The following is a 19,014-nucleotide window of genomic DNA, read 5'->3' as shown; positions in this document are numbered from 1 at the left end:
CTCCCTCCTTAATTCTCCTGCTGGCTATTGTCTCCTGCTTTCCTTCTTTGCATCTCATCAAGTTTTCCTCCTATTCTTATTGAATGTACCTGCTCGTCACAAAGGCTCCTCTGTGTAACCCAGATTGGAAAAGGGACAAGGGGCTTCGTGCTGGATACAGCTCCAACTCTCAGGGCCTGCGTCCTTAATGGGGGCTTACCCTTTCCTTGCCCCCACTCCCTGTCCTCCTGGCCACCACATCACCCCCACCCTCCCCACTGCCATCCAGAAAAGAGGCTCATTTCTTCCATGGACTTGGCATAGAGTAGTTCACACTGTGATCTGCTCATGCTGGGCAGAGCACATAAACAGTGGCTCTTAAAAGTCTGAGGTTTTATTTAGTCATATTTCATGGCAGGGTTCTGTAAATATTCTGAGGAGAGGGCAAAAGCCAAAGGACTAGAAATAACTCTTAGAATCTGTTCTGAGTTCAGAAATTCTTAACCAGGCTCCTTTATTTATACTTTTGTACTTGTTCCCGTGGTCCTGCCATCAGACTGATTGGCCCCTTTACAAACACGATCTAAATTCTGATAACCGTATCAATGCAGCAGCTATAATTTTTACAAAACTAACAGTGATGAGAGAGCAGAAAACCCAACTGCAGCACATTGTTTCATACATGTTTAAAGTAAACATCAATTCTGGATGGGAAAAATAGAATAACAGCCTCTTCTGATGATATATTCTATGGAAAAGTTGCTCTGATTTTGAAATCTACAATACCATCCTTCATTTCCTCTTGATATGCACCCAAAGCTACTTTGGCGGGCACTCAGAGCTCTAAAACACTCTCTGTGCATCAAAGTTCCACATCAGGATGAGGATAATAAGAGCTGATGACTATCAAATTTATTTGGCTGAATTCTGACCAAATAGAAAGGTGAGTGGTTGAGATATGACAAAAGATCTCTCTTTTACTGTCTCTTTTTCTTCTGGAAATTTCCTTAGAATGGTAATTCAATTCAAGTTTCCAAAAGTTTTTAATCCTCAACTTGCCCTTACCCTGCAGCCGATTTCTCAGGCTCCTATTGATCAAACTATAAAATGTTCTTACCCTTTCAAGAACCTTTCTAGATGGTGACTCACAGGCCCTCAAGGGGTTTATACCTTGCGTTCTTTCATCATGTCCCAACTGGCTTAATGTATTTCAGAGAAGTGCTGTTACTGAGGTGCTTGGAGCCTGAGCAGAACTCCATCTTCAACGCCAGCATAGTGCACGTATTTGTGTAAGACAAATGATTTTCACTGAGACTTTAGACTCATATCATTCATTTGTTTAAACATAAACTTCAGTCCTATTATATTTGTTTTCCAGTACAAGTGGCTCTCAATGCATACATTATTACACAACCAGCTTTGTCTCTTGTCTGAAGTTCTATTTCTTAAGACTAAACAAATTGGTGCCCAGTAAGATCATTTGTCTTAAAAGGGATCACAGAAAAGTAATTACCAGGAGAGCATTTGAAGGTTCTTCATCATCATGGATGGCTAATATTCTATTTTTATGAAACATTAAAACTGAAAGGCAGTAGGACTGATCAAATTTTGGAGGAAGTTGCACAAACCCTATTTTCACCACTCAGATCTACAGCAATATTCTGAAAAAACAAAAACATAACTAATACTTGGAAAGAGGCTTTGATTTCAAGTCTTTTCAGGAGCTCTAACAAGGATCCAACCATATAAGAGTTTTCAGTTCACTCTAACAATTATTAATGTAAGATTGGTGGTGGTGGTTTATTAAGTCATGTGTGACTCTTGCAACCTCACGGACTGGAGCCTGTCAGGCTCCTCTGTCCATGGAATTTCCCAGGCAAGAATACTGGAATGGGTTGCCATTTCTATCATTAAATTGACCCAAATAATTAAATGGAAGGAATAATAACTACTCTAGAATATAAAATTGTCTCGATAAGTTAAAAGAGATAATTAATTTATATAAAAGACTTTAAATAATGTTAAATAGAACCAAAGTCATTTTTTGGTTATGAAATCAATGATTAAGCTTCAGTTTATGTAAAAGTCATGTGATAAAATGCCTAGTGGTAAAAGGATAAAATAAAATTATATTCTAAAAGTTTATCTCTTATGATAAAATACTGCAATGTGCTGTGCTGTGCTTAGTCGCTCAGTTGTGTCCGACTCTTTTTGACCCCATGGACTGTAGTCCACCAGGCTCCTCTGTCCGTGGGGATTCTCTAGGCAAGAATACTAGAGTGGGTTGCCATGCCCTCCTCCAGGGGATCTTTACAACCCAGGGATCGAACCCATGTCTGCCGCATCGCAGGCAGATTCTTTACCATCTGAACCACCAGGGATGCCCAAGAATACTGAAGTGGGTAGTTTACCCCTTTTCTCCAGGGGATTTTCCTGACTCAGGAATCAAACTGGGGTCTCCTGCACTGCAGCAGATTCTTTACCAGCTGAGTTAGCAGGGAAGCCCAAATACTGCAATACTATTTATAAAAGAGCTATATCAGATGGCAATTTGGGGTGCAGGTTCTAGGTAGCAATCTTGCAGATTTAAGTCGTGATGACACCAAGTCTACTTTTAGGAGTGGCTACAGCAGCAGCAGCAACCTGGCCTAGATAAAAGAGTGATTAAACAGATAAGCAAATGGGGATCTGCTTCAGTTAAATATTGGAGCAGCTGAGGCTTACACTCCCCCTAAAGGAAAAGACAAATTAAACCGAAGTCATCTGCTCCAGCAATATTTGCCTTCCAATGTTACTTTCTTTGTTTAAAACAAGAGAATGTAAAGCAAGCTATGTAGATCAACATCAAAATAAGAAGGGGACAAGAGGAGTTTAGCCATATATTGCAACAAGGAAAAAAACACAAATGCCCCCAAAGGTTGCAATCTAGGGCTAGACCTCCATGGTAGCATACTGTGAGAAAGAAACACCACTCTAGAATTACATCAGTTTTGCAGTGACTTGTTGAGAAAGTCTCGCATAATGGAGTTCATACCATTCATTATTAAGGTTGGAAAGATTTGGCAGCACACCTCAGAATCCATGTACATGTTGATCACTGAGGTTGCCGTGGTGAATGTGAAGAAGTCAACTCAAGTTCAGCAAAACAGAGATTAGAACCGCCTTCTCTTTATATCTATGCAAATCCTCAAATGTTAAGACATAAACTAATCACCCAACCTTCCAATTTGTTTCCAAGTCGTACAGTTTGTCTTAGAAAAAAAATAAACTTAAAGGATCCTTTTAAACATTTGAAATGTACTTGAGTTAATAGTCTATCATAGTCAAGTATTAATATGAATGAATTACTTTTAGAAATGAACTGCATTTTTGCCAACTAATTATTATTTTGCAGATGAATGAAGACTAGACAAATTTAAAGGATATAGAGCATGAAATATAAAAGGTTTCTGAACCCAGGGAAGACAACATCCAAAGAAGACATAATTTCCACAAACACAAAAAAAGAAGTGTCTAAGAGCTATTTCAAATGCTTAATGGTTAGTATCTTTACCACATCAAGGATTGTAGTTGGGTTGAAATATTCCTATTTAGGAAGAAGGAATAACAACTTGATGGTCAACACCTTGACTTTGGACTGGATATTAAAGGATAGATACAAAAGATGAGAAACACATTCCCTATGGTGAAGGAGCATATACTCTACTAAAGGAAATAAAAAGTGGCAGAGGGAATTCTCTGACAGTCCAGTGGTTAGGACACCGTACATTCACTCCTAAGGGTCTGGGAACTAAGATCCCATAAGCCACATGGTATGGTCAAATAAAATAAAATGCTACAAACTTCTATTAAAAAACAAAGGCTGATTAGAGAATGGGTACTAATTGTGAAAAACTCTTAAAAAATAAAATTAAAATTAAAAAGGTCAGAGACAGTAGTGCTCACCAAAAAGTCCATGGGTTCCACTACTTGTCCAGCTTCCCTTGTAATTAAGTTGAGGCCATGTGACTGGTTTTAACCAATGGACTTCTGATGCTAAAAAAATGAAATTGCTCACTTCCAGTTCAAAGGTCTCAAGAGCCCAAGCCCAGGAGTCACATGTTGAATTCACGGTCATAAGATGGAACCAGCTTGGATCCCTAAACCATTATTTAGAAGGCAAGGACCCACAACAAACACCACATGTGTGAAAAACAAACTTTTATGTGTTAAAACCATTGGGATTTGGGGTTTTTTAGTTACCGACACTGCCTAACCTTGGCAAAGATATAAAACCGACACACAAATTAGAGAACAATTTTTTTTAAGGTAAGAGAACAATTTAATGCAGACTACTATTAGATGGGAAGAGTAAGGTTAAAAGATTGGCAAAGATATTGGAGAGGAAGTATTAATAAAAGAGGGTAATCTTGGAACTGTAGGGAGAAAATGGAGCATATTTCAGGGACAGGAAACGCTTAAGAGCCAAGCAAAAATTCTAAAAAATGGGACCAAATGGAACAGGAAGTAGATCCCTCCAGAAATAGAGATACTTTTGTCATTAGGTGTCCCATGAGCCAGGTCATTTTCTTGCTACTTATTAACCTAACCCAAGTGTCCCTTGTCAAAGGCTTAGTGATCAATGCTCAGGGTGTGAATTTTAACTTGAATAAATACTATAAAGGAAAAGTCTACTCAGTTTTCCATCTTTCATCCTTAAGAGTACCAGCCAGGGATTCAGATCAGGTTTTTATTCCACTTATACCACAATTACTCAAGCTCTAGTCTTTCCAAGGGTAGAACCAGGAATTGTCAAATCCCTCACAGCCTCCTACTTCTGCTTCTAAGACCACAGCGATTTTCAGGGCCCAGAAATCTTGGTATACTACAGTTCTACTCATTATTCTATCTATCTGTTGGTCTACCCACATACTCATCTATTCATCATAGTCTCTCAGAGGTCAGAACATCAAATCAGCATGGTTCTTATCAGTGAGAGGCTCACTGTCTAATTGAATTTTGAACATTATTCTGTGAGGAACAGAAGATATACTGAGAAAATGAGGGATACATCTGCCTTGATTTTAATAAAGATCATGTTGCAAATTGTACAGTGAAAGGAAAACTAACAGCAGGGAGGAGATTTTTGTAGTTAATCTATAGCAATACCATATACGCAGATTCTCGAGATACTTAGGAGGAGAACTAAGAACAGGTAAGTGAATGAAGATGAGGGAGGCAGTTAAGTCAAGGCTGACCCCCAGGTTTGGGTGACTGTATGAGTGGTGGATCTTTAAGACAAAAAAATAGGAAGAAGTTAGCGGTGATGACTACTGAGGTTGGTTTTAGATATCTGAAACTGGAGGTCACTGCAGGATACCTGGGAAGGGATACATTAGAAAATGAAGATTTGGAATTCAAAGCTCAGCAGAGAGGCCTTAAGTGGAAATGGAGCCTTATCTACCTGGGTTGCAGATTATGGGTAATGCCAGAAAAATTAATCAGATATACAGAGGATGACCTGAGGGGATGTGTAGGAGAATGATTAACAGTGACAGATGATAGAGAAGAATCAAATTGAATAAGGCCAGCAACATGATGACCAGTAGAAATGACAATTGCAAGGTAGAAGACTCTTTAGCCTTCATTTAGGCCCTGGGTTGTTTTGTACAACTTGTAACTCTTTTCCAACTGATCACTCCCTTAGCTATAAACATGTCCAATGTTGAATGAAAGGCTCCACTTTTTGAAACTGCCTTCCAACCCAACTATATCCAACTTGTTTACAACAACTTAGCCATTCCTACTAGCCATGACTTTCTGAACCACAAGTGGATTCTTGAGTAACACTGAACCAAGTGGAATCTCTTTTTGTCTCCTGAAGAGAATATGGACTATTAACCAATAAGCCATAAAGCTCTATAAAACTGGGGGTCATCTCAAATCACCTATGATTTATTTTACAGAGAGATTTGGAATCTTTAAGTTTGCCTTAAATCAATACTATTCACTTGCTTTAAGTTTGGTTGTTGGGATGATTTCTCCCAAAGTCAAGTTCTCTCCTCCATACACAAGCCCCATTCAAGTAAACCAGGTCTCCAGCCTCTGATATATCTCATCCTGCCTCCTGCCCTTCTCCCATACACCTGTTTTTCTCCAGTCACATCACTCATGAAAAATTACTTGCTGAACTGCTGCAAGCAATCACTCCTGGCTGTCAAAACAAAGAACTGTGCAAAAACTTACACCAATATTGGGAACTGGGATTCTCTGCAGACTAGGGAACAGCCCATAAAGTCTAGCTTGCCTGTGTCCTCAAAATACCACCTATTTTACCACACACAGATCTGCCAAGCTCAAACTTACAATCTCCCCATGACTACTGCCTACACCAGAACAGGAAGGGGTGAGGGTGAGGAGAGGATGTCAGGAGACTTCCAACTTTCAGAGGGGATCTGTTTGGCAGTGAGGGAGAAAAGGCTACTGATAGAGCTGTAATGGAAATTCCTCTTCACTCTGAGAACAGATCCCTTTATTTCTAAGGGCTATCTAGCAAATCCTAATCTGAAGGCAAAGGAGAAGACTCCTCATACTACTAATTAACTGACTGTGGGCATTCAATGCCATCAGTCTCTTAAAAATCTTGGACAGGAAAGGACAGAAAGAGGAGAGAAAAAGAATGAGGACATGATGTGAAAAACAAAAGGAGAATGGAGGGCAATTTAAGGATGCAGACAAAGAATCAAGAGAGCACAGGACTTATGGTTCAAAACTCCAAGCAGTGGTATTTCCTGGTGGTCCAGTGGTTAAGAATCCACCATTCAATGCAGGGGTATGCATTCCTTTCCAAAAAACAGCTCCTTATCATAACACCTTGGATGAAAATACTGAGTTTTCGTTGTGTCCAGGCACTTTGCTATGCATCAACATTATTTCATATAATCCTCACAATAATCCTCTAATTTCCTTTTTACAGATGAATAAATGAGATGTTTACATACTTTCCCCAAGTTCATGCAGCTAGTTAAGAGCTGAGCCAGATTTTTAATCATCTCTGCTTGACTCACAACCACTCTCCTACACTATTCCCTTTAGACTGCAAGAACCTTGCCAACTATGGGATCACTTTCTACTCCTCAGACTGAAACTCAGAAGACAGGGCTGTGGGACTGACCAAAATCCACTCACCTACTGTGAGCAAATAACATGTTAATTGTCCTCAAAGGGGATAAAGGACAGAACACATAAAGATGAAACCACAGAAATATTAAGTGATAAATTCCATCAGGTAGGCAATTAAATAGTAATAATGTGCTGGTGTGCTGTGCGCACTGCACTCAGTTGTGTCTGACTCTCTGCGACCCCATGGACTGTAGCCCACCAGGTGCCTCTGTCCATGGAATTTTCCAGGCAAGAATATTGGAGTGGGTCACCATTTCCTCTCCAGGGGATCTTTCTAACCCAGGGATTGAACCCCTGTCTCCTGTGCATCTCCTGCATGGCAGGCAGATTCTTTAAAGGACAGGACAGACAAAGATGGATCCACATACAAATATAAGTGATAAATTGCATCAGGTAGGCAATTAAAGGGCTTCCCTGGTAGCTCAGCTGGTAAAGAATCTGCCTGCCATGCAGGAGATCCTGGTTCAATTTCTGGGTCAGGAAGATCCCCTGGAGAAAGGATAGGCTAACCACTCCAGTATTCTAGGACTTCCCTGGTGGCTCAGATGGTAAAGAATATGGCTGCAGTGTTGGAGACCTGAGTTCAGTCCCTGGGTTGGGAAAATCCCCTGGAGGAGGGTATGGCAACACACCCAGCATTCTTGCCTGGAGAATCCTCATGGACAGAGGAGCCTGGCGGGCTACAGACCATGGTGTCTCAAAAAGTCGGACACAACTGAGCAACTAAGTACAGCACAGGCAATTAAATAATAATAAATGTATGTACTATTTCTATTTTATACATTTGTAAATTGTTTCTGATCTTCAGAAACATTAGCAGGTGCTAATCTTGTCTCCTTTACCTACAGACCTTGAGCCAATTAACTGCATAAGCACAGTGACTCCCATCAGCAACTGGGCACGGCTCTTCCGAGGACGGAATCAGTCCAAGCAGGCAGGGCAGGCACAAGGCAGGTGCTCAACTAATGCCAGGCTCTTTCTCCAAGCACTTCCCAAGCCTGGCGTTGAGAGTGGCTCGAGGAGCCCTGCAAATATGTCTACGGAAGGAGCCGAATGAGAGGAGTGCACCGTGATCTCCATCTTCTAATAGGATTCACAGTTTTGTACGATTGCCTATTTTCTGAACTTGGCTCTGAAATGAGCTATTATTCTGTTTCACTCTTCTTCACATTATCCAAAATAATTCAATGTCCACCTTTCCCTTTGGGAAAATCAAAGGTTGACACAGCTACCTTTTGAACTCAAGCTGTTAAAGATCCCTTTCTTCTGTTCAAAAAGTTTTACTGATTTTGAAAGGTCTTATTGATAAAACACAGAGAAACTCAGGGGAAAAGGACAAAGAGAAAGAAGAAGAAAGAGAAAGAATAAAGAGGCCAGAAAAGAAAGAGAGGGAAAAGAGCCCAAGAGGGCAGAGAGAGGCAAAAGGCTACTGAATGCATAATTGCCAACAGCCTTAGAAACTGGCTCAGGTTACAATCATGGAGCATTATTTTTAAAAACCAAAGGGAAAACATTTACACAAAATCCAAAGGATATACATTCTTTGTTAAAGGCTGGAAAATGACAATGTATTCAATTCATTAATTCATGAATTAGTCTGTGCAATGTTTACTCCCGGCAGCGTTAGCCTTTTGGAGATGAATATTTAAGAGAAAAGAGGAGAAACTAAAAAACCAAAGACAGAAAAAGAACCATTTTTTCCTGTTTTGTTTTCCAACTCTATTTGTGTGCTGCAGCTATATTTGTATAGTGTTGGCGAGATTTAGGGGAAGGGGGTGAATGAAATGGGTGGTAGGGAACCTCCCAAGTCCCTCTTGAAGCCCTCCGTCTCCCAGCTAGGTATAAAAGTCACAAGAATTTCAAACCATTTTCTAATTGTGCTCATAAACAATAGTTTCAAAAGCTGATATGTTATAATAAACACATATTTAGAGTAAATTAGGCCTTAATTATGTTGAGCAAGTTTTATGTTCTCATTAAAAGCTGAATCACAACAATAAACACGACTTACCAGCGGAATTAACTCTGCTGCAATTGTCTACTCTTCCCAAACATTCTTTGTGTGCTCTGGCACCACATTTAACACATAAATAACCTTGAAAAAATGTTCCCCTGCAAGGGAAAATCAGAGAGTGATAGGTTAAAAGGTGCAAAATTCTGCCTCTAGGAAACCATTAGCACCAGGAAGCAGAACAAGAGAACACAGCACTATATAGAGTCCCCTTCAAGCCAATGGAGAGAACGCTCCTGGGTTCTGAAGGAACGGTCCAGGCACAAGGCCAAGGAATGATCTGATGGATCCAAACTGGTAAGGCAATATACCCATTAGAAAACATTCTGACTGGGACCTTAGGAAAGCGGAAACATTTGGCAGTTACACCAGTTCCTTTAAACTGAAAACCAAGACCACGCCAACTGACCTCAGGAGCATCTGGCAGACTCTGCAGGATGTAACCCGGTTGAAGGTGTGCATCTTGAACTCATGGAAGTTGGAGTCTGCATAGTCTGGCCTTATGTTGGATCTAGACAAAAGGAAAAAGGTAACATCCTCAAGAAAGCTTCACAACACAGCATCAGTCTAAGTTCATCAATTTTACACTGGGTAGAAAGGTGATTCAGGCAAATAGGCTATTAAATACACAATGTTTTCTAAGCCAAATGCTTTGCATTAAAATGCATTAATGCTTTGCATTAAAATATGTACCAAAATCTGACTGTGTGAGAACCAGCAACATACAAAGACTGAAGCAACCGAATCCGGTTCAGAATTGCATGTTCCCAGGGAACTTTACAGACTGGCCACGTAGGTCAACCTGCCAGGAAAAACACAAAGCCTAAGGGATATTCACGCTGTGTGATGATTTCTTTTTTCTCTAGCCACATCACCAAAATAGAAACTAGCTGCAGGGGGTGGGAGGGAGGGGAAAGAGGTGCTGCATTTCCACAGGGTTCCTGTCAAAATAGGTATGTGGATTATGTAATGATCTATAAAAGTGAATACAAATTTCCCAAAAGAGTTCAAACACAGCATCAGTCTGATCATTAAAAATGTCCTCCTTAAAAACAACCCAGTTTTCTGGCAATCTAAATAAAAGGTAAACAAAATTACTTTATCATTTATATTTTCTTTATATTATAGACATATGCAAAAAAAAATACTAAGCATACTGCAAAATGACATTCACTGTGCATTTACTCTGTGCCGATACTGTGATAAAACACAATGTGCTCATTACACCTCACTTAACCTTCACACCAATCCTGTGAGGCACTAATCAATTCACTAGTTTACAAACAGGGAAATAGAGGCTTGCGTGTGTGTATCCTAAGTCGCTTCAGTCGTGTTTGACTCTTTGCGACTCCATGGACTGTAGCCTGCCAAGCTCCTCTGTCCATAGGATTCTCCAGGCAAGAATACTGGAGTGGGTTGCCGTGCCCTCCTCCAGGGAATCTTTCCAACCCAAGGACTGAACTCATGTCTTTTATGTCTCCCTGCACTGGCAGGCAGGTTCTGTACCACTAGCACCCCATGGGAAGCCCCAACAAAAGTTTACATTAAAGGAAAAGGCAGAGCTGGGAATTCCAACCCAGGTCTGTGCTCTTAGCCACCAAAGTTGTAGTGCAAGGAGGAATTCAACAGTATTCACCTTCATATAATTAGATTTTTGTGTTAATAAGTATACGGGAAACTGTTAAGTTTAGTCATTTCCAAAGGACTTTTTATATTATTCTTAATTTGTCCATGTTACCAAAGAAAGCAGAAAAATTATGAAAGGATAAATTAAAAATGAATACAGATCAGAAGGACACCTAGAAAGCTAAGATGAGGCTCTCTGAGATGTTACAAGTCATCTGCGAGACTGTAGGAAAAGTTTGAGATGAGGCAGGATTTCCCCTTTTATAGAACGCAACGACTCTCAAGCATACACAGCCTTGGCATAATGAAGCATAACACAGGCGGGCAACCAGGCATCAATCTCTGAGGTACCAGGAGAAGCCTTACGAAAAAACATTCACAAAGGCAATTGGAGTAGCAGGCAGTGATGCAGAAGTGTCAGCAAGGTCAGCCTTGCAATCCATCTGCTGAATATAACTGTGCTAAAAATGAAATCAAATATTAGTGCCATCTGGGATTTCTCTGCTCTGTGCTTCTGGCAACCTCACTTTTTAGGAAAATGTTCCACTGCGTGCTGAAAAGGACGGGCATTTCCATGGAGGCATTTTTGTGTTGCTAATTAAAAATTACAGAGTGTTTCTTCAGGAAGGGAAAAGTTGAAGAAAAGATAATGATTTAGAAACAAAACTCTTTTCACATTGTTAAAAACATTTGATTCTTGAGTCCATACAGCCAGGCATTGATATGAGCATGGAAACCCATTTCCTCAGCCACGAAGGCCCATTGTTCATCTCTCTCTGAGCATCAAGGTGATACAGTGATAGAAGAACTGTCAAACAGCAACTTTGTTCTGGCAAACTTGAAGAATTCATTAGCCTGGAGTTTCCAAATAAAAGTAGGTCTCCTTCAGGCAGGAACTCAAGTAAATAGATACAAAATAGGTAAGAATTTAATTAATTTTAGAAGTCTACCTAGAACATCTTTCTCTTAGGGTCAGCCCAAGTCATGTGTGTGTGTTGTGTGTGTATGTTTACCATTTGTATTGAACATTTTCACCAACTAACTAGGAATAAGCTGACTTTTCAGAAGACAAAAGCTGAGAGCAAGATTACACTGAAAGGTTAAAAAGAAAAATCTTACATAAAGAAAAAAAATAGAAAATATTGTTGACAGTAGTTGCCATAAGATTAGTGAGATTTGAAGATGTAGGGTAGAATGGTAGAAAGGAACAGTTGGAAATTTGGGGATAGTTTTTAACTTAACTGCATATTATTTTAAAATTTTTAAATCAAGCACTAAAGAATAAAAGTTAACTCTATGACCCTGCTACTGAGGCACTATAGAATATAAAAGCATGATTGAGAGCAGGAATGTGAAATCAGACCACCTGGGCTTACATCCTAACATGCAAATCACTAACAGGGTGACCTTGGGCAAGTTAATAAGTACAAAACAGGAATACTAATAAAATCAAACTCGGAAAGGAAGGTAACTTATGTAAAGTGCTCAGGACGTTGCTCAGCCCAGAGTTAGTGTTCAGTAAGTCTTGGCTCTAATTTATAAATTGCTGATTCTAATTCCACAAAATAATGATGTGATCAGGATAATGCTTTTATGAGTGGTGAAGAGTCTCTTGGTAGTCTTGGGACTGAATCTCTAGAGGGTCCCCATTCTCCTAGGAATTTCACTGCAGGAAGGCTGTATGTTCAGTGTCCTTGGGACCAGGAATCCATATGTAATGATTTAAGCACATTAAGAAATAGGGTTACTCAGGGAAGGATACGTATGCAAAAAGTCCAGGGAATTAGATGAAGTCATATCAAACACCAACTAAATATAAGAGAGATATCAATACACAAGGGGATGCAGAAACCAAAGACAGTAAGTTGGCTGAATAGGAAGAGCTGGAAAGGTAGGCTGAAGCAGAAGAGGATAAAGAAACATCAGGTTTATAGATTTGATAACACAAGGACATAAATGATCAAAAGTAGAATTTATTACACACCTCTAATGTACCAGGCACATTAATTGACTCTTCATATATTTTTTCATATTTACTTCTCATAATAAACCTATAAGGTAGAGTGATTCCTTCACTTCAGACTTATTAAGCACCTACAGGTAGACAGCCCCTGAAGCAGGAACAGAAAGAAGAGTCCTTGAGCTGGAGACCAGTGGGTGAAAAGGGGGGATGTAGGAAGTGAGTAAGAGTGGCTGGCAGGGCCAAGGAAAGAGTTGATGTCTTCAACAGGGATTGATGTCACATTTTCACTAAGTCACTTCAGCCGTGTCTGACTCTTTGTGATCTTACGAACTGTAGCTCAACAGGCTCCTCTGTCCATGGGGATTCTTCAGGCAAGAATACTGGAGTGGGTTGCCATTTCCTTCTCCAGACATCACACTTAGTTGACCCCTCAAAATCTCTATGACTACTATGTAGAGAATTCCTTGCAGTGCAGCAAAAGTGGACAAAGCAAGACCAAGTATGGGGTTGGGCTGACTGCAGGAGAGAACTGGACTTGTTATAGGTCAGCTCACTTGCCTGGTCATACAGCTATAGAAAAAGGATTCCATTTAAGTAACCTGCTTTGATATACTACAGTTTACTTATGAGAACTTGGGTGGAATCTCATAGATCCCATTTCTTTTGCTTCATTTAGGGCCCATTATTAATATAAGTAGGCTTTCCTTGTTTAATCAGTCAATCAAATATTTATAGAGCAAGGCATACTGAGGCTCTTGGGGCTCCTATAACCTTTCATGATCTTCTCTGACTGTCATCTTGTCCTCTGGCTCCATGTGGGAGTCAAGTTGAGGACCATACAACTCGCCTAGTCTGGGCAATCCTCTCCATCCTGCAGATCTGCATTTCAACCACTCCTCAGGCATCTCAAATGCAGCGCATACAAAACTCAACCCCACATCTTTCCTAACATACCTGATTCTTTTTTTAAAAAAAAATGCAAAGCCTTGTGTGGAGGGCTGATCTCTAATAGATAACAGCAATGGAGCTGCTAAGTATGAAATCCTGATGCAACAATCTGATTCTAATCAAATTCTGATTTCAACCTATTACCATTCCATCTTTCTAGGAGAGAAAGAGGCATGATGAATTTTTCCCTTTCCCTGACATTCTCTACATATTCATTTTTTCTTAACCTCTCCTCTGCTCCAATTTCTTCTTCCCTGACACCATGACCAACTTCTACTGATTCAACCTTTAAAACATCTCCTCTAAAATTCAGGTTCCATTCTCTCTTCTCACTTCCTAATTCAAATCCTCAGTATCTCCCAACTAAATTGTGACAATGACCTTCTTAATTATTCCGTCTCCTACTTTCTCTATTTAAGGCCATCTTTCCTACTTTCTCCAGAATCACTTTTAAGAATGAAAATATGATATGTCACTCCCTCCTTTGAATATGTCTGCTGATTTCTAACGCCTATGAGGATAAAGATAAATCTTTTAGCAATGGCATGAAGAGTTTTAAGCTCTAGCTTTAGCTACCACTCACCTGCCCCTTCTTTCCCAAACACTCACAAGCCATACACTATAAACATGCAGATCTTATCACATTTCTCAAGCATATTCTTCTTGTCTATAATCCTGGGTTTTATAATCCATTCACTCTAAATGTTTCCCCTAACTTACAACTGCTAATTTACCTGGTTACTCACTTAGAACCAGATTTTAAAAAATGAGACTCCTTTGAATATTTTCTTTGGGTCCGCATGATTAAGATAGTGATTATCAGTATCATCTGGATTCTCAAAGTACTTTTTTGGTCTTCTAGTACAATACTACCTTGTATTGGAACCACTAACTATCTGCTTCCAACAATCAGAAACCTGTTCTATGCTATTTATATCTATATTACCAAGACTTAGCTCAATGTTTCCTAGCTATATATATTAAGCTTATAGTATTGAATAAATTAACAAATATTCCTATCTATATATTAAGTATTCTGCTACTGAAAGGGAAAAGAACTAAAAAAAGAAAAAGTGTAATCATCATACCCTCAGAAAGATGTCCACTGAGTTCGAGAAGCAAAAATTCATATCCATGAAATAACAAAACTTATAGTTAAGGATCAAAGAAATAAAAAGGGGAAATCAATTAGTGGCTAAACAATAAGAGAAAGTCAGTGGTGTTTCGTAGATAAAGGAAAGGGAGAAAGTGGCATAATTTGGGGGAGAAAACAAGATTGAAAGCTCAAAAATGAATATCAAGTGTTCATAGAACAATGGACAGATATACCATCTGTGACATTGTAATAGTTAATATTATGTCTCAACCTGACTGGTCCATGGGTTGCCCAAATTTTTGGTCAAACATCATCCTGGGTGAAGATATTTTTGGACAAAATTAACACTTAAGTCTGAGACTGAGTAAAGCAGTTGCCCTCCCTAGTGAGAGTGGGCCTCATCCAATCAGTTAAAGGCCCAAATAAAATAGAAAGGCTGACCTTCCCGCAAGTGAGAATTATTTCTGCCTAACTACCTTTGAACTGGAACATAGACACTTTTGACTTCAGACTGAAACTTAAACAATGGCTTTGTCTGGGTCTCAAGTCTTCAGGTCATAGGAAAGACCCATGCCATCAGCTCTGCTGGTGGCTTTTGAAGTCATACTGGACAACACACCTTTGGCTCTCCTGAGTCTCCAGCTTGCTGACTCACTCTAGAAATCTTGGGGCTTGCTAACCTCCCCACATGCATGAGCCAATTCCTTACGACATATAATACACGCATACACAAATACATATGTACACACACACACACCCCCATTTGTTCTGTTTCTATGAAGAAATCTAATACAGAGACAATAGAAAGTAACATTAGATAGGACTGCTGTTCTTCTTGTTCAATCGCTAAATTGTGTCCAACTCTGTGTGACTCCATGGACTGCAGCACATGAGGCTCCTCTGTCCTCACTATCTCCCAGAGTTTGCTCAAATTTATGTACATTGAGTTAGTGATACTATCCAATCATCTCATCCTCTGCCACCCCCTTCTCCTTTTGCCTTCAATCTTTGCAAGCATCAGGGTCTTTGCCAATGAGTTGGCTCTTTGCATCAGGAGGCCAAAGTATTGGGACTTCAGCTTCAGCATCGGTCCTTCCAATGAATATTCAGGGTTCATTTCCTTTAGAATTGAAGGGTTTCTAAGTCCAAGAGACATGGACTTGCAGTCCAAGAGATTCTCAAGAGCCTTCTCCAGCACCAGAATTCAAAGCATCAATTCTTCAGTGCTCAGCCTTTTTTAGGTCCAACTCTCACATCCATACATGACTGCTGGAAAAACCATAGCTTTATCACAAAGTGATGTCTTTGCTTTTTAATACACTATCTAGGATTGTCATGGTTTTCCTTCCAAGGAACAAGTGTCTTTTAATTTCATGGCTGAAGTCACCATCTGCAGTGATTTTGGAGCCCACAAAAATAAAATCTGTCACTGCTTTCACTTTTTCCCCTTCTATTTGTCAAGAAGTGATGGGACTAGATGTCATGATTTTAGTTTTTAAAATGTTGAGTTTCAAACCAGCTTTTTCACTCTCTTCTTTCAACCCTCATCAGGAGGCTCTTTAGTTCCTCTTCATTTTCTGACATTAAAGTGGTATCATCTGCATATCTGAGGTGGTAGATAGGATTACTGGGGCCAATTACCAAAGGAGGGGATAGAAACAATACTAAAGTTCAAATTTGTCAGCCTCCATAATATTTTCCTTGACACCCCTAAGCCGACTTAATATGAACCACCTAGGCTGTCACTAATTTTGTGCAACTTCTAAAAGAAATCACCACATAGCATAAAAATTGCTTGTCTGCAGGTCCATCTTCCTGCTGGCCTATGTGGTGCTTGAAAGCAGGGGGCTTGACTTCTCCTTTTTAACTTGTCTCACCTTTACAGTTACCAAACATTTGACTAGGAAAATGAACTTCCCGGCATTTATGTTTGATGAAAATCAGAAAAATATGGTTTTCCTATAGCATTTACTTTAATTTTCAGAAGGCTGCCTTTGCCGCATTGTCAGATGGAAATTTGTAGATATAAAGACATTTTTACTATGCCAAAAAATTTATCTCCCAAATAAAATAAAGCTGAACAAAAACATAATGCTTAACTGAATTTCACTTAAATGCTATAATTTATGTTTATTCACCTACAACCTCTCCTTTGTGAGAAAACAATATTTAATCTTTCTATAACAACTATAATTCAATTCATAGATACAAATATATTTCAGTAGAAAAGTATGACAGTGGAATTAGTAATATCAGTTCAGTTCAGTCACTCAGTCATGTCCAACACTTTGTGACCCCATGGTCAACATCACGCCAGGCTTCCTGTCCATCACCAACTCCCGGAGCTTGCTCAAACTCATGTCCATCGAGTTGGTGATGCCATCCAACCATTTCATCCCCTATCGTCCCTTTCTCCTCCCACCTTCAATCTTTCCCAGCATGAGGGTCTTTTCCAATGAGTCAGTTCTTCCCATCAGGTGGCCAAAGTACTGGAGCTTCAACTTCAGCATCAGTCCTTCCAAAGAATATTCAGGACTGATTTCCTTTGGGATGGACTGGTTGGATCTCCTTGCAGTCCAAGGGACTCTCAAGAGTCTTCTCCAACACCACAGTTCAAAAGCATCAATTCTTCAACACTCAGCTTTCTTTATGGTCCAACTTCCACATCCATACATGACTACTGGAAAAATGATAGCTTTGACTAGATGGACCTTTGCTGGCAAAGGAATGTCTCTGCTTTTTAATATGCTATCTAGTTTGGTCATAGCTTTACTTCCAAGGAGTAAGCGTCTTTTAATTTCCTGGCTACAGTCACCATCTGCAGTGATTTTGGAGCCCCCCAAAATAGTCTGTCACTGTTTCCATTGTTTCCCCACCTATTTGCCATGAAGTGATGAGACCAGATGCCATGATCTTAGTTTTTGAATGGTGAGTTTTAAGTCAGCTTTTTCACTCTCCTCTTTCACTTTCATCAAGAGGCTCTTGAGTTCCTCTTCATTTTCTGCCATTAGGGTGGTGTCATCCGCATATCTGAGATTATTGATATTTCTCTCGGCAATCTTGAGTCCAGCTTGTGCTTCATCCAGCCAGGCATTTTGCATGATGTACTCTGCATAGAAGTTAAATAAGCAGGGTGACAATATACAGCCTTGATGTACTCCTTTCCCAATTAGGAACCAGTCAGTTGTTCCATGTCCGGTTCTAACGGTTGCTTCTTGACCTGCATACAGATTTCTCAGGAGGCAAGTAGGGTAGTCTGGTATTCCCATCTCTTGAAGAGTTTTCCAGTTTGTTGTAATCCACACAGTCAAAGGCTTTGGTGTAGTCAATGAAGCAGAAGTAGTAATATATTAGTAATACAGCCAGATATTACTATAGAATTAGTAATACAGCCAGCTATTACTTTAAAATTTTATATATTTAAACTTAATATTTTCCTCAATTTCACTATAAACTATTACCTTTTAGTAATCTAGTTTTAGAACATAGGAAGTAAATATTGGCAAAATGAAACAATCTACAATGATCCTGAGTAATTAGAGAGGAAGATGAGAATCATCTTATGACATCATTCTCTTTCATGCCTTGTCAGTATTACCAAATCAAGTATTCAGTTAGCATCTGGGTACCCTTTCCAAATGAAAAAAAAAAAAAAAAAAAAAATCACCATTACAGGCACTGTGACAGTTATGTAAAACACAAAATAGATTATTTTTTCATACTGTATTAAAAGTTGAGCAAGAGAGCTGGAAGTATAAGTTAATACTTTGAAAAATACTTGTCTGAATGTAGCAGGCATTTCTGTGTACCAAAAATACATAGAAAAGTAAAAATATATACAAACTTAGCTACATGTGGCAATATTGCTGAAATTCAGAAAATATGCATTTTGATAAACAAATGCCAGGCATAAATTACACTGTAAATGTGCTATAAGAAAATGCTGAATGATCTTAATTTTTCTATGTATTATTCTACCAAATTATTTTATTTTCTGACATCACACGATGACATATTGCATCATGCATCATTCTATTAATCTCTATTAATTTAATTAATAAATTAAGAGATTTATAATTTAATACATTTAAGTAAATAAATTTACTTAATAATTTAACCAATTAAATTATTAAAAGCAATAAATTACTGTTTTCTAAAATTTTAAAAATTATATATATAACATATATAAAACAATTTCTTTGATTAATAAAGAACTGAAAAAACAATGAA

General features: G+C 39.1%; 1 protein-coding gene across 3 annotated transcripts in view; it reads right to left on the bottom strand.

Annotated features, from left to right (window-relative positions):
* VAV3 (vav guanine nucleotide exchange factor 3) overlaps positions 1-19,014 on the bottom strand; it is a 425,599-nt gene that overhangs the window by 143,149 nt on the left and 263,436 nt on the right. For all 3 annotated transcript variants that reach the window (XR_014054805.1, XR_014054804.1, XM_081493863.1), the window contains exons 16-17: positions 9,561-9,662; positions 9,152-9,252 (exon numbers count right to left, since the gene is read on the bottom strand). Coding sequence is in view for 1 of the 3 variants with exons in the window: in XM_081493863.1 (XP_081349989.1) it covers positions 9,152-9,252; positions 9,561-9,662 (203 nt within the window). In the remaining 2 variants the exon portion in view is untranslated. The remainder of the gene's footprint in view (positions 1-9,151; positions 9,253-9,560; positions 9,663-19,014) is intronic.

Source organism: Giraffa tippelskirchi, chromosome 5 (genome assembly GCF_054371585.1).
Source record: "Giraffa tippelskirchi isolate mGirTip1 chromosome 5, T2T-mGirTip1v1.2.pri, whole genome shotgun sequence".
NCBI classification, from domain to species: Eukaryota; Metazoa; Chordata; class Mammalia; order Artiodactyla; family Giraffidae; genus Giraffa; species Giraffa tippelskirchi.
This window is presented reverse-complemented; position numbering and strand designations above follow the sequence as displayed.